This window comes from Acinonyx jubatus, chromosome B1 (assembly GCF_027475565.1).
Source record: "Acinonyx jubatus isolate Ajub_Pintada_27869175 chromosome B1, VMU_Ajub_asm_v1.0, whole genome shotgun sequence".
Lineage (NCBI taxonomy): Eukaryota > Metazoa > Chordata > Mammalia > Carnivora > Felidae > Acinonyx > Acinonyx jubatus.
In genome coordinates, this window is record NC_069382.1 from 94,762,137 (window position 1) to 94,785,231 (window position 23,095).

Sequence of the window (23,095 nt, forward strand, 5' to 3'; positions counted from 1 at the left end):
TTAAATTCCAAAGTGCTCACCTGCTGTAGTTTCATTCATCAACCTTAAACAATTTAAACCTGCAACCTGGGCTGCAGCCATCACAGATCTTCTCTCAGCATCAGTGAAAAAGCTAGGAATCTGGTATTTTAAAACACTAATATATTAGTTTGATGTAACAGATTTTAAACATTTCATCAATTAAAAATGTAAAATAAATGTAATAAAATTTACAGCTTAAGGCAAAGAATGGTGTTCTAATAAAAAAATACTAGTTTAAATAAACAAGAAAAAAATACTAGTTTTCTTTCTTTTTTTAAAAGTTTGGCAATTTCTATACTATCAAGTGTTGACCTAAAGTATGAACACAAATTTAAAGCAATTAATAAGATGGAATAATGCAGTGTTTCCAAATATGTTCAATAAATCCTTCTTGTGTTGGTTGACTCTATGAAAAAAATATGTTGGTTCATCTTTAACAATGAAAGGCTGAACACCCAAGACTATTAAAACGAGATTGATTAACTACATCATGGTAAATCCATATAATGGAATCCTACGTGGCTGTTAGAATCAGGCAGATATAAATTGTCATGGAACAGTACCTATACTACATTAGAAAAAAGGGCATGTGTAGCATGATTTTTGTGTAGGTATAGGCTACTCAGAAAAATACAATACCCAAAGGTTTACAATGGCTATGATCTCAAAAGGAGGGGGGAACTATACTGCAGGAGATTTACAAGGAACATACGTTTCTTTTAAATTTTTTTTTTCAACGTTTATTTATTTTTGGGAGAGAGAGAGACAGAGCATGAACAGGGGAGGGGCAGAGAGAGAGGGAGACACAGAATCGGAAACAGGCTCCAGGCTCTGAGCCATCAGCCCAGAGCCTGACGCGGGGCTCAAACTCACGGACCGCGAGATCGTGACCTGGCTGAAGTCGGATGCTTAACCGACTGCACCACCCAGGCGCCCCACGTTTCTTTTAAAATCAACAAAAAACATTAACTATATTACTATTAAAACATAAACTGAAACTCAAATTTATAGTTAAGATTTACATAGTTCTAGGGGTTCCTGGGTGGCTCAGTCGGTTAAGCATCTGACTCTTGATTTTGGCTTATGATCTCATGGTTCCTTCGTTCAAGCTCTGCACTGACACCTCAGAGCCTGCTTGGAATTTTCTTTCTCCTTCTCTTGCTGCCCCTCCCGTGCTTCCTCTGTGCCTTGCTCTGTGTCTCTTATTCTGTGTCTCAAAATAAGTAAACATTAAAAAGATTTACCTAGTTCTATCAAACTAAGAAGCTCTTTGATTTGTGTCTACAGACAGATTTCTAAGAAGCTAATTAAGTATACTCATGTACAAAATGACTTGGGGCTCTTCCAATTTTAAGTAAATTGTCTCCTCCAATTTTATTGCTTTATGAAGTTAGAAATTTCATTTAACTCCTATTAACAACAGGAAAAGAACTTGAATTTCAATAAACTTGTTTATCCTAATTTTGGTATTATCCTTCTGACAAAAATCTAAATTATAACACAGGCTTCATTTAATACTCATGGAGCACTTACGTACTAGGTACTTTTCTAGCCACTTAGGGATATAGTAGTGCATAAAGCAGAAAATACTTCCCCTGGTGCAGTTCACAATGGGTCTACTGCATCAACTACAAAGTAAATAATGGCTGAGAAGTTCATAATGTTCTCTTCTGACGCTAATTTCTGATGTGAAAATGTTATCAAGTATAGTTAATAGGGATGGACTTGAATTTAAGATGGATTTTTAAAACTGATACCACTTTGATGCATACTTTCAAGTGGCAGTGTAATGGAAAAATTATAAGCAGAGGCTTGGGAATGAACTATCTGGGTTTGATTTCTGGCTCTACCACTTATCAGCTCTGTTGATTTGGGGCAAGTTAACATCTCTGTGTCTCAGTTTCTTCACCTGCACAACTAGAGTTAAAAATATCCTATCCTGTGGGTGCTTGGGTGGCTCAGTTGGTTAAGTGTTCAACTTTGGCTCAGGTCATAATCTCATGATATTCATGAGTCCGAGCCCCACGTAGGGCTTTGCACTGAAAGCTCAGAGCCTGGAGCCTGCTTCAGATTCTGTGTCTCCCTCTCTCTCTGCCCCTCCCCTGCTCACACACTGTCTCTGTCAAAATAAACAAACATTAAAAAAAATTAAAAAAAAAAAAATCCTACCCTCACAGAGTAGTTCTGAGGATTAAATGAGTTAATACACATCAAGTGCCTGTAACAGTGCCTGGCCAATGGTAAACTATTATTTGCTATTACTAAGTGGCTGGAAAACGAAATACTAAGCTCCATTCTTTTTCTCTCAAAAAAGTTCTAAATCCCTATAAAAAATCTAATTACTAAATTCACTGAAGAGTTCATAATCTGGTTCTTTTTTTCTGGTAACATGAGACTCTTGAACTTTTATAGTGAAAGTTAATAGTATTAAGAATACATTCACATTTAGGTGATGACAAGTAACTTAAAAAAGTTATCAATATATAATAGGATCTCAAGGGATAGAGTAAATGATGAAATGTTTGAAGAAATCCCTTAAAAAAGACCTTTCTGAAAAATATACATGATCTCACTTACATGTGGAATCTACAAAAGTTGAATTCACAGAAGCAGAGAGTAGAGTGGTGGTTATGACCTAGGAGGTGGAGGAAATGGGGAGATACTGGCCAAAGAGTACAAAGTTTCAGTTATATAGAATGAATATATTCTAGAAATCTAATGTACAGCCCATGGTGTCTAAAGTTAGTAATACTGTTATTGTATATTGGAAATCTGTTAATAAAGTACATCTCAGGTGTTCTTGCCACCAAAAAACCAAATACAAAACAAAAAAAAAAACTACACGAGATGGGTATGTTAATTAGCTCAACTGCAGTAATCATTATCATTTCACTATGTGTATGTGTGTCAAAGCATCATGTTGCACGCCTTATCTGTAAACAATTGTTCTTTTAAGGAAGGCACAAGGGAATTCTGGGGAGTGATAAATATTTATTATACTGATAGTGATTGATGATGGTTTTGTGTAAACATGTCAAAATTTCTGAAAGTATAACATGTTAAATATATCCAATTTTTTTAAAAAAGAATTTTTCTTTCTGATACAGAACATATATTATCTCAAATACCTAGCTGGAAATTTTCAACTTTGCCATAAAATGTTAAGGTCCCTACAGGTGAGAAGCTAATGGCGACCAGGAAAGATTCTTAGGGATAAGTGGGACAGGTATAGCAGTCACTAATCACATACATAGGTTTTTTTTAAGATTCGCTGATTATCACAATGGACTTTAGGAGAAACTCAATCCTAAACTTTATCAAATAAGGTGGGCTTTTTAAAATGTAAAAATAAAAATGGATTTAGATTATTTACGGTACGCCTGGGTGGCTCAGTCGGTTGAGTGTCCAACTTGCGCTCAGGTCATGATCTCACAGTGTGTGGGTTCAAGCCCCATGTCGGGCTCTGGCCTGACAGCTCAGAGCCTGGAGCCTGCTTTGGATTCTGTGTCTCCCTCTCTCTCTTCCCCTCCCCCATTCATACTCTGTCTCTCTGCCTCTCAAAAGTAAACGTAAAAAAAAAAAATTAAAAAAAAAGAATAGATTATTTACTAAATAAGAGTAAAGAAAAGGGAAGAAAAATATTCAACATAAAATTAATATATTGGAAAGTGTGATTTAAAAGTATTCATTATTGAAGTAAAACTTACTGAAATCACACAGTCAGCCACTGGTTTCTTCAAAGCATTTTCTGAAGTCTCTTTAAGTTTGGCCAACAGCATTCCAGTAACTTGCTCAATTGCAAAAGGTCTCTCTTCTTCTAGGTACCGCACCTAAAACCACAAGTTGAGATATTTATTAAGTCATTTATTCATCCAACATGTACATCTACTCTATACATGATGGATAAACAAAAGTGAAAAAAGGTAGTCTTTGCCCATGGAAGTTATATTCTGAAAAGATTATTCTAATATTACAACCTCTTATTTCTAAAGTTCAAGTGCCTTATACAGATTATATTAAACAAATTGTTTTCAAAAATGTCTTCCTGTGTTAGATCCCCACCTCTCACAAAAGCAATTTTTATTCACTTTCCAAGCACATAATGAATAAGAAAAAGATCAAATAATCTTTCTTTTGAAAGTCAGAACTCTTCCTGGGCTTAATATGAAAGCTTTCGTTTTACAATTTTAGGGAAAGGAAGGAAAAAGAAAATTTCTTCTTAAAAAAAATAAAATAAAAGAGGGATGCCTGGGTGGCTCAGTCGGTTGAGCATCTGATTCAATTTCGGCTCAGGTCATCATGATCTCACAGTTTGTGAGTTTGAGCCCCATTGCTTGACTCTGCACTGACAGTGTGGAGCCTGCTTGGGATTTTTTTTTTCCTCTCTCTCTCTCTCTCTCAAAAGAAATAATTAAACTTAAAAATAAAAGATAAAGTATGTATTATTCCAAAGTTTCTGGGAGTAAATAAATTAAATATTAGAAAATAAAATTAAATATTAGAGATATATATATGAAATTTTTACTATTTTTTTAGACCAAATAACTACTTCATCTTATACATAGGTTTAAGAGTAGGTTGCATTTAAGCACACGAAAGGAAACTTTACAGTGCTTAACAAAGGAATACTGGAAGACGTACGGCTTTAAGTAATCAAACCCTTTAAAAATAATAATAAATTTATAAGCAATAAAAAGCTACCTTGGAACCCATATAATAACTACAGTTACAGAGGAAAAAACTGTCCTGTAACCTGTTTCCTCAGTGAACAAAATTTTACTCTATTAACACTAAACTCCAGGGGCGCCTGGGTGGCTCAGTCGGTTAAGCGGCCGACTTCAGCTCAGGTCATGATCTCACAGTCCGTGAGTTCTAGCCCCGTGTCGGGCTCTGTGCTGACAGCTCAGAGCCTGGAGCCTGCTTCAGATTCTGTGTCTCCCTCTCTCTGACCCTCCCCTGTTCATGCTCTGTCTCTGTCTCAAAAATAAACGTTAAAAAAAAAAATTTAAAAACAACACTAAACTCGAAGAGTTACGAAGAGCTTCTCTCTCAAGTAGCACAATCTATTGTAAGTGTTATATTTTGTGCCATATTCATCTGTATGAATTATGTGTCAGTACTTCACTCCATCTTATGGCTAAATAATATTCCACTGTATAGGTACATTTTCTTTATCCACTCAACAGCTGATGAACACTTGGGTTGTTCCCACTTTTTGGCTATTACGAATAATGCTATTGTGAATAATCATGTACAAGTTTTTGTGTGCACATATCATTCAATTCTCTGGTGTATACAACTAAGTGAAAATGCTGGGTCACATGGTAACTCTATGTGTTTTGAGGTATTTTGTTAGTTTTTGAAAAATCAACAGAAACATGTTTTGTTAACCAATCTATAACTTACTGTCTCGGGATGTAGAATTAAAAACCAAGAATCCATCTCTCACTTTGAAGAAGTTTGCTTTTAATATAGCAATTAATATAGCTTTGGGGTCTATTTTTCTAAATCACTTATGCCTCTGCCTTTATCGCTTGAAATTGAAAACAGTTCACTTCTAAAAGTTCTCCAAATAATGATCATTTTTTCTTGACAATAAAAGTACTGTTTGGATTTAAAAGGTTATCTAATTAGAATTTTTTTGCACTCACTAAAGATTACAACAAAAACTGTCTATACCTTGGTACGTGTGTACTGTGTCCAGACAAAAAAAGTTAAATTACAAATAGGAAATACTGTATTTGTTTTCTTGAATTTAAATGTTTGTACTCTGGGAATATAAAGCTTACCTTAACTCCTGCACTTCCATTAGGCATCTTCTGCAGCTCATAAGGAAGCCTGATCCTTTCAGTTTGCACAATGGGATCATCAAATGATCGCCCATGAAGCTTTTTGAAGCCATGAATTGTATTTCTTACATTCGTGACTATCTGTTGACAGTAAACACTTTTCTTTATCAATTACTTAATGAATGCAAAATGAACACTATGCTATACTTTTAAACCACCAATTCTACACATTTAAGTTTAGAATTACACACAATCATTCATTTATCTGCCTTCCAGCTACTAGTAAAATTATACAGTAAGAATGTATGCACCTTAGGGGTGCCTGGATGGCTCAGGTGGTTGAGCATCGGATTCTCTTGATTTTGGCTCAGGTCACAATCCCAGGGTTCTGCAATTGAGCCCTGCATTGGGCTCCTTAAGACTGTCTCTCCCTCTGTCCCTCTTCCCCGCTCATGCTCTCTCTCTCAAAAATAAAATAAAATTTTTAAAGAATGTATGCATCTTAACTATTGTCCCTCAAATTATCCTATCCTAGAAATGTAGACTCAAAATTAATGTTTTCAAAAAAGAAAGAACAAAAGTGTAAAGGTTTTCAAATAATACAGTGAAAATCAATCTACAACTCATCTCTGTGGTTTCCCTCAACACTTTTGCTTTAAGTGAATTAGTACTTTTTATTTCCTTCCACTTTCATTACTGTGTTTTTATTGAAACTGTGTTCCTTATTGCACCATTTTTCTTTTCTTCTCTGTGAAATTTCTCATTGTTGAGAACTCCAAGGCTAGTAAATTTAAACTTCTTTTATGGAGCATGATGCTAAATTAAAGTGTCTTAATTTGTAAATGGCTTATATTTTAGGAAAGTAATTTTTTCTTAACTAGAACATGTAGTGCAAACTATAGAATATTACTGAGATCCAGTTGTTGTCCGCTTAGTTAAAGCCAAATAGATCTTGCTCTTCAATTACGAGATAAATGCTACAGGGATGCTCAATTACCACATTGGTCTCTTTACAGGAATAACTTCAGTTTGCTTTCTTCAGAGACTCTGATATCAATCATACAACTTAGAAGATCAAACAGAATATGAAATGTAAACTTTAGTGAAGAAGTCATTTTGAAACAAACTCACATTTGTTTACATACAGTATGAAAGTGGAAGAGAAGATAAACAGTTTCATATATAGGCCAATTAGAAGACAACCTTGACAAAATCTTAAGCAGAAATTCCTAGATAAAGGAGTTAATTACTCCTACAAAGTCATGAGGGAAAAAAGTCCCATTAAAGTTATTTTATGAGGAAAAAACCCACGTACACATTAAAATGTAAGAAGTAATTGTTAAGGGCTTTTGGTTTAGGGAAATAAAGTCCAAGGAAAATGAACCTGTAATAAGGAATATTAAAAGTAAATGTTCCACTTACAAACACTTCAGAAGCCTAGAAATATGAATACTTAAACTGATTCCATGTAAAGTAGCTACACTGGGTTACTCTGGAAATTAGTTCTTCCATCTTTCCTACCTTCTTTTTGCAGTAAGACATCACTTACTTATTGAAGTGTATATACTAGATAGGATACCACCTCATAGAAAAGTGGCCATACAGGGAAAAAGTGGTGTCATAGGATAGCAACATCCTAACTTCACAATTCTAAAAAGACTTTTGTTTCTTTTTAATAAAATTTAAGAAATATTTTGCAACCCCCAAAGCAAAATATATCTATTACAATACAAAGACATCAAGGTCTGTCCAATTTCCCTTCCTCTTTTTTCACTCTTAACTACATAAAGTGGAAGCTTAATTACCAAGATTCCATTAATTCTTCCTGTAAGTCAAAACATCTACATTAACAATTTACCTGGCTCTTAGCTGCATTTCCAATGGCTCGAGTTCTCGATCCCAAAGATATACAGGCCCTAAACGGGAGAAAAACACAAAGTTTATTTTCAGTGTAGGTTTACATTAATATGCCATTATTCTGCTTCTCCTTATGAAAAAATGAATTAAATGGATTAACATAATCATGTATATTCTAAAAATACATTAATGAACATCAGAATTTTGCATATTTTTGTTTCTAAGTAATGGAACAGTGGTCAGAATAAAGGTTAGAATTTTCAGAATAAATGCTAATACCTGGGGATGCTATGTTGGTCCCCAAAATTATTTTTCAAATTCTACTGGTTATGACCTACTAAAAAAATTAACTGAGTTCACTAAGGCCAGGTTGAATGAATCTAAATCCAGGCTCTATAATCTTGTAGAAATTACCTAACCATTATTTGTCTCCGTTTCCCATCTGGAAGATAATGATAATAATAATACCTACTCACAGAGTTGTGTGAGGATTAAATGAATATAGACAATGCTTTGAACACTATCACTGCTATTTTTTTATTACTGTATTTAGATATAATTCTAAGGCAAATGTAGAGCAATATTTTCATCAAAATATTATTTCATGTTAAAATTCAAGAAAGTATTTCTATGATTTTAGTTGTAATTACAGGTAATTATTCACTCAACCAATAAATATTTACAAGCATTGTGGGCATACTAGCTACCATCACTGCCGCTGGAGAATTTATAGTTTACTGAAAAAAATCAACATATAGAACTGTGATACACTAACAAAAAAGAGTAATTACTTCTATATGATTAGGCTTAGGAAAAGCAAGTAAAAGAGGTGACTTGTGAATTAAGATTTGAAAGACAAAACATTTTAATAGCCATCTGTCTTGTTCAAAAGGACATTTCTGGTATGTAAGTATACATCTATTCTCAATATGATAACCAGAGTGATCCATTTAAAGACTAAGGTCATGAAATTCCCCTGCTGAAAATCCTCCAATGGTGTCTTGTCTCACAAGCAAAAGCTTAAGTGTCCCCAACAGCCAATAAAGTCCTTTCTGGTCTGGTCCTTGGCTGCTCTACCCTGTAGCTTCAGTCTAGGTACACTGGTCTCCTTGTTATTTCTAGAATAGGGCAAGCACACTTCTTCCTCAGGTCCTTTGTACATGCTGTCCTCTATTTCTGGAACACTTCTAAATACACCCATATGGCTTGCACTCACTCTCACTTTTTTCAGGTCTCTGCTCAAACATCAGCTTATAATTAACATCTTTCCTATCTTCTATAAATAACATTTTCTGCTCCTCCCAAACATATACATCTCCTCTGTTTACCCAATTTTATTTTCCTGCAAAATGTATCACCATCTGATACAATTTATTTACTGACTATATCGCCACATGATAGGGCATGAACTCCATGAGGGCAGATAATGCCTGCCCCATTCCCTTGATCTCCACTATCCAATATGGCAGCCATTAGCTATATGTGTGGCTAGTAAAGTTTAACCAAAATAAAAAATTCAGTTCCTCAACATTATTCACATTTCAAGTGCTCAACAGCGAACTTTCAAGGGCTTAACAGGTATAAGTGGCCGGTGGGTATACAGAGAACAGAATACACACAGAACAAAAAAGATATATAGTAGAATACAAAGTTCTACTGTATAGTACTGGCTTTGATCATTATCTGGCAATATACTAAAGACACTTATTGAATGAATAGAAAGATGGCTCCTAAGGGTAATGCGTATTTAGAGACTAGGGGGAATACAACTTGGCAGTTTCATTTGACATTGTGATAGATACTTTCAGGATTAGATTATACAGGGCCTCAAATGAAAGATTATAAATTTGAAATTTATTTCAGTAGGTAAAGGGAACTCATTAAAGTCTTCTGAACAATGAAGAGAACATTTCTTACCCATATGTAAGACCAAAAAAAAAAAAAAGAGGAAAAAATTCCAGAACAGTGTTGTTGTTGTTTTTTTAAACATTTATTTTTGAGACAGACAGAGAGTATAAGCAGCGGAGGGGCAGAAACACAAGGAGACACAGAATCCAAAGCAGGCTCCAGGCTATGAGCTGTCAGAACAGAGCCCAACATGGGGCTCAAACCCACGAACTGTGAGATCATGACCTGAGCCAAAGTCAGATGCTTAACCGACTGAGCCAGCCAGGCGCCCCCCAGTACAGTGTTTAAGGGTTGAACAATACACTGTTATATTGGGGACTACTGCATTTTAAAGGAGGGCAGTTAAGTTCATTTAGTTAATTTAACAGATTCTGGTTGAGTAATTATGCCTGGCACTCTTGTTAGAGGGGGGAAAATCGTGGTTTTGGCTCTTGGAACTTACAAGTGCTATAGACTCACAAATGAAAGTAAACTAGGTGCTACAACAGAAGGTATACATAGTGCTATAAGAGTACATAACAGGGGTGCCTGTCTGGCTCAGTTGGTTAAATGTCTAACTCTTAGTTTAGGCTCAGGTCGTGATCTTGAGGTTTGTGAGTTTGAGCTCTGCATCAGGCTCTGTGCTAACAGTGCAGAGCCTGCTTGGGATTCTCCCTCTCCCTCTCTCCCTCTCTCCCTCCCTCCGCTAGCACTGTCTCTGTCTCTCTCAAAATAAATGAACAAACTTAAAAAACAAAAAAACAGTAGGTAACAGAATTGACCTAGAGGAGGAGGATCAGGAAAGGCTTACCCAAGGAAATGATGAGATTTGGAGGAAGAGTAAATGATAAGGGGGTGGAAGTAAAGGAGATTTGGCAGAGATCATTTTGGCCACAGTGTGACCTGATGGGACAAAGGCTAGAAGTTACCAGTAATCTTTATTCAGGGTGATGGCAGTTGAGACAGGGGGAGAAGGAATTAAGAGATACTTAGGAGGTAAAACTCAAAGGACTTGGTGACAGACTGTATCTTCACTGTCCAATATGGTAGCCACCAGTCACATGTGATGTGACTGGTATGATTTGAAATGTACTTATTTTAGGTGCAAAAACATACTCTGGACTTTGAAGATGTAATATTTAAAAAGGAATATAGGGGCACCTGGCTGGCTCAGTCGGTTAAGCATCCGACTTCGGCTCAGGTCATGATCTCACAGTTCGTGGGTTCTAGCTCCGTGTCAGGCTCTGTGCTGACAGCTCAGAGCCTGGAGCCTGTTTCAAGTTCTTTGTCTCCCTCTCTCTCTGCCCCTCCCCTGTTCATGCTCTGTCTCTGTCTCAAAAATAAACAAACATTAAAAAAAAAAATTAAAAAAAATAAAAAGGAATATAAAATATCTCATTGATTTTAAAATACGGAAATAAGACTCTGGATATATAGAATTAAATCAAATATATTAAAATTAATTTCACCTGTTATCTTTTTAATGTAACTACTAGAACATTTATGCATGTGGCTAACATTTTTACTGAACAGTGCCAAAACAGGTAAGAGCTCTGAAGAGGCAAGTATCAAGACTAATGTCTAGGTTTCTCATTTGGATACGAGGGTAGAGAGTGGTGCCATTTTAAAAAAAAAATTTTTTTTTAATGTTATTTTTGAGAGAGAGAGAGAGAGAGAGAGAGAGAGAGAGAGAGAGAATGCAAGCGAGGAAGGGGCAGAAAGAGAGGGAGACACAGAATCCAAAACAGGCTCCAGCCTCTGAGCCGTCAACACAGAACCTGACACGGGGCTCGAACTCACAAACTGCGAGATCATGACCTGAGCCAAAGTTGTGGATGCCCAACTGACTCAGCCACCCAGGTGCCCCCAGAGGGTGCCATTTAATGAGCCAGAAAACACTGTGAGAAGAACAGGTTTGAGGATGGACCATCACGAGTGCTAATTTGGATATGCTGAGATTGAGGTACATTTGAGACATCCAAGCAAATCATCTTCCAAATAATTCAGTTCAACATAGTCCCCAACAGAAGAGATTTTGCATACCCAATATGGTTATCTATGTGGATGGTTGGCATTCCATCCTTCAGTTCATCAGAGAAAATATGGATTTGCCATCTCTTAGACTATTATAATCTGTCTTTCTCTCAATTCCATTATTTGGACACACTTATGAACATTTAAAATTTTTCAATACTAGGCTACCATCACTTGAGTGTACCAAAAATCTTATTCAGTTGATTTTTAAGAACTTACCTTCTGTTAGAACACTAGTGTCAAATAACATTGATTCAACTATAATTTAGTAAGTGCTAGATTCTTTGAACTATGCTGCACACATACCACTTCACAGAAAAACTGAACAGTGAGTTTCCATTATTATTCTCTGAAGTTAAAAGACAACTTTAAAGTTGAAACAATTTAATGTTATAGCTTGAAAATACCCAGTTACCATATGCAGAAAACCTTCCTCACATAGCTAAAAGGCTTCAAATTCCTTCAATTTCTTTCAAAAAGATTTTGAATGCAATCATTAAACAAATACTTGCTAAATATTTTCAGAAAAATAAAAATACCTAGTATCTGTCAAAACTTTTACCTGACTTTACTAACACCAAGGGAAATAAACACATTATACCAACTTCAGCCTACATAAGTGTTTTTATAAAGTAGTTTCAAGAGTTTAATATTCAATAGTTTACCCAAATGTATACCGCAATAATTTATTTATATTATACATTCTATGGTTTATTTCAACTCTTTAGAAATTCCATTTTATACCTAAAATCAAACAAAAAAATACAGGGTTTACGATGCCCCTTAAATCTTTATTTTTTTTAATTTATTTTTTTTTAATGTTTGTTTATTTTTGAGACAGAGAGAAACAGAGCATGAATGGGGGAGGGTCAGAGAGAGGGAGACACAGAATCTGAAGCAGGCTCCAGGCTCCGGAGCTGTCAGCACAGAACCTGACGAGGGGCTCGAACTCCTGGACTGTGAGATCATGACCTGAGGGGAAGTTGGACGCTTAACTGACTGAGCCACCCAGGCACCGTGCCCCTTAAATCTTTAATTTCCAATGTGATATTGCCACCCTAGCGGTAGTCCCAGATTCTCAGAGAATGCCAAAAATTCTAAACAATGTCTAAATGTCCTATGTCACTAAATGTCCTATGTCACTTTCAACAAAGGAGGGGTATAAAAACCAAATGACAGGTGTTACTTTAAGAAAGCTGTATTTGTATCTTCCCTTAAAACTAAAGATTAACTTTCTTTCTCTCTTATAAAGTCTATTTTTATAAGGCCAAAACCAATCAGGTTGGAGAAAACACATACTGTCAACAGACTATGAGACTTCTCATTCTCACCTAAGAGGTCCATACTCTTTAAATTTGTTTACTTCTTTGTCAATCTCCACTAAGAATTCAAAGCCTCTTGATTTTACCACTTTGATTTAAAAAATAGCCCTATTTAAAAAATTTTCAGCTTTCCCTTGCCAATTTCCCTAAGATCACAATTATTATCAAGCACATGCTAAGAAAACAATGGCTGAATTAATGATGATATGAGAGGGCAATCAACTGGTTTAAATCAGGGGCTCCTGAGATGGCAGTAGCACCCTTCCCCCATCCCCCCAACTCCTCACTCCCAGACAGACAACCAAAAATGCATCTTTAGATATTGTCAGATGTACCCTAAGAGGCAAAATCTCCAACTGAGAACCACTGCTTTATAGCATCATTTTCCAAATACTGTTCTGTGGAATATAATTCCTTGGAGGTTCAAATAAATTGAGGAAAACATTCTTTCCTTGGAATGTTTCAATGCCTATAAACAAATTAACAGATCTGAGAAGTTTTGCTGTAAAGAAAACATCTGGTTATTATTTCCCAAGGTTAACTATCTGGAAAAAAAAACTGCCCTAGAAGGAAGTGGGGGAGGAATGTTCTCAAAAGAACTTATGGTTGCCATTTGCTTTCTAGCTTGCTACTTAGAAAAATAAGACTCCTAGGCATAGATGATTTAGTAATAACAAAAACTTTCCAGTCTTTCAATATGGTCAACGGATAAAAAATTTTTAACATATAAAAAATAAAAATTTAATTCCAAATGCTTTTAGTATATGTGCCTAGTTCATAAATAAATTGGTTCACAACTTGAAACTATTAACAGAAATCACATGAACACTTACAGTTGACTCTTGAACAATGAGGGAGTTAGGGGTGCTGAATCATTGCACAGTTGAAAATCCATGTATAATTTTTGACTCCCCACTTAACTACTAATAACCTACTGCCTTAGTGGTAACAACTGATTAACACATATTGTGTGTTATATGTATTAAACACTGTATTCTTACATTAAGCTAGAGAAAAAGAAATATTAAGAAAATTATAGGAAAGAAAAAATATATTCATGGTAGTGTACTGTATTTGTCAAAAAAAGTCCACATTAAGTGGGGATGTGCACAGTTCAAACCCATATTGTTCACGGGTCAACTATACATAGGAAGACATATTTAAAAAGCTAATTAGTCATATTAAATAAGATATATTTAACTGAAAAGCTGATTATCTTAAAATTCAACAGGTCAAATTCTAAATAGCAATGCACAATAATTTTAAAGTTCTTTCAATTACGAATGCCTAGACAAGGGATTTGCAAATTATCATTTACCACCTGTTTTTGTAAACAAAGCTTTATCAGAACACAGCTATGCTGATTAATCTGTATTGTAGTGACCACATACATACTAAAGACTACCAATAGCATGTTAAACACCTTAAACTCACAATAGATAATATGTAATTTGTACTTATCATTCCTTGCCTTCTAGAAACTTTTCAGAATTTCTCACCCACAAATTCAAGGCAATAACTAGAGACTCATTTTATCATAGAAAATATTCATAGTAAAAAATTTTACAGTCCTAGCTTTGGCCATGCTAATGTATGAGCCATCTGCCTTTCCACTTCTCTCAGCACAATTAAAAACAAAAAAGGCAAGGTATTCATTGAATTTTTGTTTTTGTCAACACCAAAATAACAATTTGAAATGTCCACTAATGTAGTGCATCAATGGAATGCTGTACAGCCATTTAAATAAATTAGGTCAGAATAGCTAAAATCAACAACACAAGAAACAATAGGTGTTGGAGGGGATGTGGAGAAAGGGGACCCCTCTTGCATTGTTGGTGGGAATGCAAACTGGTGCAGCCACTCTGAAAAACAGTATGGAGGTTCTTCAAAAAGTTAAAAATAGAACTTCCCTATGACCCAGCAATTGCACTAGCAGGTATTTACCCAAAGGAGCTAGAGAGTATTATGTTAAGCAAGTCAGTCAGAGAAAGACAAATACCGTTATGATTTCACTCATATGTGGAATTTAAGAAACAAAACAAATGAGCATAAGAGAAAAAAAAGAGGCAAACCAAGAAACAGATTCTTAACTACAAAGAAGAAACCGATGGGTTACCAGAGGGGAGGTGGGTGGGGGGATGGATTAAATAGATGATGGGGATTAAGAGTTGTGATGAGCGCTGGGTGTTGCATGGAAGTGCTGAATCACTGAATTGTACACCTGAAACTAATATTACACTGCACATTAACGGGAAATTTAATAAGAACTTTCTTATAAAAATTTTTTTAAATGAGGTAAATTAGACCCAAATGCACAAGTTTGAGATGTCCACACTATATTCTGAAAAAAATGTTGCAAAATATTATGTAATTCTACTTTTGTTAAAAACAAATAGAAAAACATCCCAGTTATGTATGCATATTCATACATTTGTAATAAACCTAGAAACGTACACACTGAAGTTTACTAGGTGGTTGGGAAAAGACAAAGGATATTTACTTTCTGGTTTGCATTTAAAATATTTTTAATCAAAGTTAACATAAGCTCATAGTAAAACATACAAAGCCAATTCATATGGTGCAAAGAGTATTTAAATAAAATGTAAAAGCCTCCCCTCCCTCCCAATCCCCAACAACTGCTATCATCATAAAAAGTCCTCCTACCCAACTATCTACCATTAACCTCTGGAGTTTGGCATTTCCTACGTATAAAACTGTTTATTTTTAATACCCCAAAGTAAATGATTTCTACGTGTGTACATTGAAAAGGACGCCTCAATGTAACATATACGTAACATATTGCTACATTTTCGGATTATTCATACACTGATAAAGGGAAATAGGGAAAAAGGAAGACAGAAAACCAAAAAACAAAATACGAACTCTGATCATACAGAATTTATATAAACTACACTTAACAAAAATCTCTTGAAATAGTTTCACTTTTCCTTATTGTAAAATAGGTTCATAAAAATTCAAAACATTAAAGTCTATGTATTAAAAGCACATCTTCCTTAATTCTACTCACAAGAAATATGCATTGTTTGTAGTTTGTCTTCCGTACTGCTTTCCCCCATATGCTTGTACTAACATATTTTGTGTTGTATAATTTTATGAATTTTTTAAATGAAATAAGATTTTTACATGTTCTTAAAATAACTTAAAAGCCTATTAAAGCATTTTAAAACAGTATTTCTTAGAAACTAGCCAAAAATTGATGAATTTATTGATATTAGAGCAAAGATGCTTCTCAGCCAAATAATGTGCTCGTTATTCCTCATTATGTTAATATGGATATACAATCCTTATGCCAATGGATAATGGAGGACACTGAGGTTCTGGGGTCAAAGAGGCCTGAAACTGAATCCATTCCATTGCTTACAAGTTCTTGGCAAAACATTTAAGTTTGCTTTAGGCTTCTTATGAAGGAGGGAAAAAAAAAAAAAAAAAAGCTAGTATTACCAAACTCAAAGAACTGATGTAGCATGTATAACAATGGAAGCCCAATGCTTGGCACATGGCAATCACTATTATCAACAAAGGCAGCGTGTTTTAGCTGATTACGTGCTTTAATCTAATAGTGAATGAAGATTCTTGGCTGCAGTTTTCTTTTCCCCTGTAAGAAACTAATCACTTTGATATAATTAAGCCTGGGATAGAAATTCCAATCCCCACATCTATATGCTTAATTGAATAATACAAACTTATCTAAAAATGTGCATACTCAGTAATCCTACTTCTGAGAATCTGAAGGAATTAAAGGTTAAAAAATTTAGTTCCAAAATAGCTACTGCAGTATGGCTTATTAAAAAATGTCCTCCATGTCCAAAAAGGGATGGATTAAAGAAATGATTATACAAACACTGAAACTAATGGTATAGAAACATGTTTTACATAGAAAGAGGTTACCCAACAGGCTATAAAGTATAATCTACCCTTGAAACACAGAGAAAATACTCTAAGTTTTATTTCTGGATGGAGGAATTACAATTCTTACTTTCCTCTTTTAATGTGCCTGTACTTCTTTTATTTTTTAATTTTTTTTAATGTTTATTTATTTTTGAGAGACAGAGTGCGAGCAGGGCAGGGGCAGAGAGGGGAGACACAGAAAACAAAGCAGGCTCCAGGCTCTGAGCTGTCAGCACAGAGCCCAATGTGGGGCTCAAACCCATGGACTGTGAAATCATGACCTAAGCAGAAGTCGAAAGCTTAACCGACTGAGCCACCCAGGCGCCCCATAATGTGCCTGTATTTCTACAATGAACATGTACCATTATGTGTACTTGTTTTAAATAAGAAAATGTTCTGAAATTTTTTCCTCTAACTTATGCATGTTAATTTCCTTCTCCCTCTTCAGTTTATGCACAAGAGGAGAAGAGCAGCGAGTACAAGCATTCCACCTTTACAGAAGGGGAATCTGAAGAACAGGTTAAATTACTTATTCTTGGTCCCTTAATTGTAGGCCAAAACTTAATTATCTTTTCCATTAAACTGTCCTTCTTGGTTTATACACGGGAGCTTCCCATGTATACATACATAATCAAGTCTGTTAATGAAATGAACGTAAAAAAGTATAAATGCCAAAACCAACTAACTTAAATGGAACACTTCCTTCTTTCTGCAAGAAATTCTTTCCTTTCCTCTTTCTGGAAATACCTATGTCTCACTACCTTGGTGTCAGCAACTGGAATATAGAAAAAAAAGTTTTTGAAGAGCTAGTTTATATGTATCATTAAATACTGTAGCGTTTCAGAAAAGTTACAGGTTATCTAATAGCTATGCTTTTTGCAAGATAAGTATTCAATAAATAAAGGTCCAGGTATCTGGAAAAGCTATGTTTTCACTCAATAATTTAAGCTCCACAGTAAATACAGTGTAAAAACAAACTACAGTGATGTATTAGTTCAGCAACAAAAGATCCTGAATAACAGTACACAGCCATGAAAAAGAAGGACAGAGTTGCTGATGCAAGCTAAGAATACAAAACTTCCACCTGATCGATTTTCTCATTTGGATTTGGTTCATTCTAGATATTAGTAGTGGCTCTTACACACAGATCAGAAATATCATATTAAATCTCAGCCACACAGAATTAGCCAATGTGCTTAAGAATAGTAGTAAACAGACTTCTAGAACATGAAAATGAGCACCCTAATTTTTAAAGAACACCCTGTCTGTTAAGTCTGGCCAGGTTCTTTAGAGGGTCATGGACTCACTACTAAGACATCTGAACCCGGAAATACAGTACGTCTTACAGTTCCAGTTTCTGATCTTTTAGGATAAGGCTTTAAGGATTAGGGGAATGTTCATCCTACCCGTCACTTTTTTTCCACGGGCTAAGTCCCTGAAGCCAGAGGCTGTCCCCATTAAACCTCTACTCGGCTGAAAGAGGACAGTGGAATTTACTGGTTCTTTTCTGGCAGCCTGTATCTGTTGTGGTGCTAAACAAGATCTGGCAGACATGAAGTCATAAATGAGTTCACAATTACTGCCTCAGCCTCTCATTGTGCATAAAGGTTGGAAAAAGATGTAAAATGAAGCAAGCATTGTAACAGTACTATGCTCATATTTGAGAATTTAAACATGCAAATTTTACATGGATGTACATGCACAGAATATAATAAATGTATCTAGAATAAAATGGTATAAAACCCTTTGGAATATTCTTGAAAGAAACCAAAGCACACACTGCTTCAAGTAAGCTACTCTTCAACATCTCCTTGACATTTTTTAATTATTCATAAAAGTATAGTAATTTTATCATTTTAAAGGGTTAGTTTAACACTGATCTTAAGATTAGTCTTATATTTACATAAATATTACATTTTGGAGAGTCTAATTAATGTTTAGTTTTCCACAGAAAGTAAGATATGAACAGTTGGTTTGTTCATAAAACTACGGGAAACAGGAGCCAACAATAAAAGGCTAGTTTTTCATATTCCTGTCTTAATTATTCTTTATCTAATTATCCTTTGCCAACAAACTTCGCAGAAGAGAGAAACAATGGAACATGTGGAAACATGTTTCCGTGACATAATGCCACTCCTAAGTCTTTCATCAACTGTTCATAAAAGAATCACTCCACAGTCATGTTTATACAGGACAGCCTCCTGATCCTTCTACGATTCATTCTGCACAAATACGCTTTTGATAGGTTCTAGCTGCACCGCTTTCCATTAACAGACTAACATTACCAACACAGGAGGCCAACAACTCCCATCCCTCACTCCCTCGCTATTAATGCATCATTAACAATACGCCACTGGAAATCGGCTCGATTACCCCGAATTTTCAAGGGCATTGGGGGAAAACGCCGCACACCTTAACAACTTCTCATAAATAAATAAATGCCAGATGACGCTGCAACTCATCTTTCTGATGTGTGCAGTCTAAGTTTTTATTTCTTACTTTTCTGAAAGCTGTCACGCAGAAAGACACGGGGAAAGGAGAAAGGGCAGAATGAACGAAGAATTCTTTACTCAGCTAATGGGAATTGCCCGCCCGCAGCCGATAATCTCAGGCAAACCCCACTAAAGGTAACCAGACATCTTTTCAGAAATTCGTTCAGGATATCGAGATGGTTCCGCACCAACCCCCCAAAACTAAGCAGGCCTGGGGAACAGAGGCGGGGAAGGGGTAATGGGGGCGTGTGTGGTTACAGAATGGTGATTCGAGAACTATGCGAGTTAAGACCCTTGTCCTTGAAGGAAAAGCAGGTTTGCAGTCCGACTCCCACCTGGGCCCGCCAACCTGCGGTCTCTAGAGATTGCAGTTGATGGGCTGCACCTGTCATCACAAGGTTCGGCGCGCATCAGAAGAAACCAGCAGGCAGGACCACGTCGTAGGGTCTGGAGTAAACGTTTGTTAGGGTTGGGGTTATGATCAAGCCAAGACACTTACGGGGTACACCTGTCGCTGTACTCATTGGCGATGGTCTCGATGCCGCCACTCCTTGCTACAGCGATGTAGCAGTTGAGAAAGCCGAGGTCAATGCCAACCACAGACATCCCGCCTCCTAATCGTCGGGGCGCTTGTGCTGAAGCCTCTTGTGCGGGAACAGCGTCCTCTTCTGAGCTCTTGCTCAAGGAATTGGGACTCCTAAGAGAAGCAAAGGAAAAACAACCCGAAGACGCTACGCATTAAATCTAGGACAGTGCGTCGGGCAGCAGCGGCGGAGATGAAGGCCTCCCTGGCCGCTGCCTCCGCCGCCTAGATCTCTCTCCACTGCGGTTCGGCCGCCTCCAACCGGCAGTTACATACGTCTGCGCCTGCGCGCTCGGCAGCCAGGGAGGTGCGCGAGTCTCCTCTCCGCGCCCGAGGCTGCTCCCCGCCTAGACTTCGGCCCCTTCCGTCAGTACTCGGACAACGGCTGCCCGAGGAGCTGCGGGTTCGAGAAAGATCTGGAAAATGGAGGCGGCTGAGGCAGCCGGGGGTGGGAGGGAGAAGGCGGAGCGGGTAGGATCGGGGAGGATCAGGGAGGAGCGGAGGGGAAGCGAAGGCAGTTTGCTCGCCATCGCGCGGCAGCTGGGAGCACTGCGGGTGGGCTAGGTAAGAGGCAGTCTCCCGGCCCCGCGCTTTGCCGGTGTGTTTTGAAGCACCCCTTTTGGGTTGTTTTGGCAACTAGGGGCACGCCTAATTACAGTGGCTGGATAATGCCCAGGCTTGCCCGAAGTCGGTAGCAAAGGCCGGAAGGCGCTGGCCTGGCGCCGCCTCCTCTCTCTTTCCCATAGAAGGGCTACCCACAGCCAGAGCACCCACCCGTCGGCCTCGCCGCCCCGTGGGGCCCATGTGTCTCCAGCCCACTGCGCTCGCAGTCTGACCGCGAGGTCCTGCCGCGCGCCGCGCCTGGCTCTGTGAGGTGGCGCCCATTGTGCCGCACGGCGGCCTCCTCGTCTCACCTGCCTCCAGGGGCGCTGCCGTTCAGGGGGCGGGGGAGAAAGGAGTCCTTTTCATTTCACTAGCTGCAGTTTCTTGTGTGAAAGCAGCTGAACAAATTTTAGGGTTTTATTTTTGCTTACCAGGGCCTGCAATGCCAAAGAACAAACTTAGGCCAAGAAACAAGAGCGCACTGACAACTTTCCCTTCATGTAGCTTCTTTACACTATCATAAAGATGCGGTCTCCTCCACTAACCCTCACCTCTGAAAACCAGTATTACAGGAAAGTGACCTTACGGCTGTGTGTCACTATGACACCAGGCAAACTTGTGCCTTCCCTCCATACTCTGCCCTTTGGTCCGCAGAAAAAGAGCCTAGTGTGGTCCAGCTGCTTGCCTTCATTTGATCTGCATCTTTTGTCTATCTGAAAATTAATCAAGTTATAGTTTACACTTACAGAGTTTTACTGTCCTGTTCCTTCTTGTTCAGTTCTTTGTGGGTTTCCTGTTCCTTCTTGTTCAGTTCCTCGTGGGTTCCCTGTTCCTTTTCACCCAATTCTTTGTATGTTTCTTGTTTCCTATTTGTTTCCTTCTTGAAATAGGATTTTTTACCAGATATTTTAATACTCTTCTTGTTCCTACTTGTTCTCTTCCTTAAAGAACTTACACTTTTTACTACTATCAATGCTGCGACTGCAGCAGCAGCAACTGTGAATGTAGCTCCAGCTGCTGTTGCTAAGAGGAACATGAAGTCCATTTTCAACGGGAATACTAAGGAAACTGGAATGTATGGTACTGTTTTGAAACCAGTCTTTTTATGTTAAGGAGTCACATCTTTCTCCCATTTCACAAGCACACAGGAGAATGTGTAGCTCCCAGTTGACGCTGTCCTCGGTCTTCTACGCTACCAAACTGGGTGGAGCGGCCTCCCAGTAGGCAGTGTGGGAGCAGATTAGGGATTCGGTACTGCCGCCCCCAAAAGAACCCTGGGCCCCCAGCCGTACTGGGCGTCTCATGGCTTCTACCTTTCCTCCTCTGTTGCTTCTTCTGCCATCATCCTTTTGAGCCTACCACCGTCTAGATTTATTCCAGATTTATCCTGAAACTCCCGTAGGACCATTTATCTATGCTGTCTGTAAAACTTGAGGATGTGGGAATGATTTTTCTATTTCTATTAAAGAACATTTAAAATATTAAAAAGAAACAGTTGACGTCAGGAGCAAGGGGTTATCGCATTCTTTACTATTACTGGGAGGAAATCATAATACCTAGTGGCTAAAAGCATGACAAGCTTTGGGGTCACATAGACTTGGATTGTAGTCCCAGGCTCACCTAATTTATAGTGGTAGGACCTTGCCAAATGACTTAACACTCAAGGTTCAAAATCTGTTAAAGACAAATACACCTACTATGTTGTTTTTTTATTATTAAATAATGTAAGCATAACAATAGTGCTTAGTTGGCACCAAAAAGGCCAAAAAATGGAAGTTACGCCTAGCCATTGCTAGAATATAAGAATATTGACTTATTTACATTGATCCATATACAGCAGCCTCGCTGTACTCTCATAAATCTAGTATTTGTAAAGTTTCTTGGATTTTCTGTGTATAGAATCATGTGGCCTAGGACATAACTAATCTTTTTTTCATTTTTAATCCTTTACCTGTTTTTTCTTAATTATGTTGCCTAAAGTCTCTAATATGATGTTGAATATGAGCAGTAGTGATAAGCATATTTATCTTGTGCCTAACAAATACTTCCGTGTTTTTGATGTAAGTTAAAATTATCCTCTTTTCCTGTTTGCTAAGAGTTTTTCTCCTAAGTGGACATTGAAACTTAACAAAGGTTATTTATCTATTGGTATGATCTTTTTCTTTTCCCTTAATCTGTTAATGTGAGTATTAATAGATTTTTCTAATATCCTTGTGTTCCTGGTATAAACCAGCTACATTATGATATTCTGATTATTTTTAGATCTATTGGATTTGGCTTGTGCTTATTTTATTTAGAATGTTTGCATTTTAAATAAATTTTCCTTTCTTTACTCATCTTGTTGATATCAGGATTATACTAGCCTCAGAGAAGTTGAGACATTTCCTCTCTTTATTCTTTTGCAAAGTTTTGGTAAAATATGCCTGTAAACCATTTTGACCTTGAGCTTATGAGGCTTATGACCACTGGTTAAATTTCTTTAGTGGTTATAGTCTATGTTTTCTATTATTCCTTGAATTAATATTGATTTATGTTTTTACAGAAAATTTACCATGCTAAGTTTTCACTTGCTATCATTGTTGAATACTCACTTATGAG

General features: G+C 37.2%; 1 protein-coding gene across 2 annotated transcripts in view; it reads right to left on the bottom strand.

Moving 5' to 3' along the window:
* HSPA4L (heat shock protein family A (Hsp70) member 4 like) overlaps positions 1–20,764 on the bottom strand; it is a 50,058-nt gene extending 29,294 nt beyond the window's left edge. The window contains exons 1-6 of one of the 2 annotated variants that reach the window (XM_015071791.3): positions 20,669–20,764; positions 19,811–20,008; positions 7,669–7,726; positions 5,811–5,951; positions 3,729–3,851; positions 21–120 (exon numbers count right to left, since the gene is read on the bottom strand). In XM_015071791.3, the coding sequence (XP_014927277.2) occupies positions 21–120; positions 3,729–3,851; positions 5,811–5,951; positions 7,669–7,726; positions 19,811–19,917 (529 nt within the window). In that variant the 5' untranslated portion in view covers positions 19,918–20,008; positions 20,669–20,764. Of the gene's footprint in view, positions 1–20; positions 121–3,728; positions 3,852–5,810; positions 5,952–7,668; positions 7,727–19,810; positions 20,009–20,170; positions 20,327–20,668 lie in introns of those variants that run through there. The other variant, XM_027065804.2, reaches the window with a different exon arrangement.
* Positions 20,765–23,095: the final 2,331 nt, after the last annotated feature.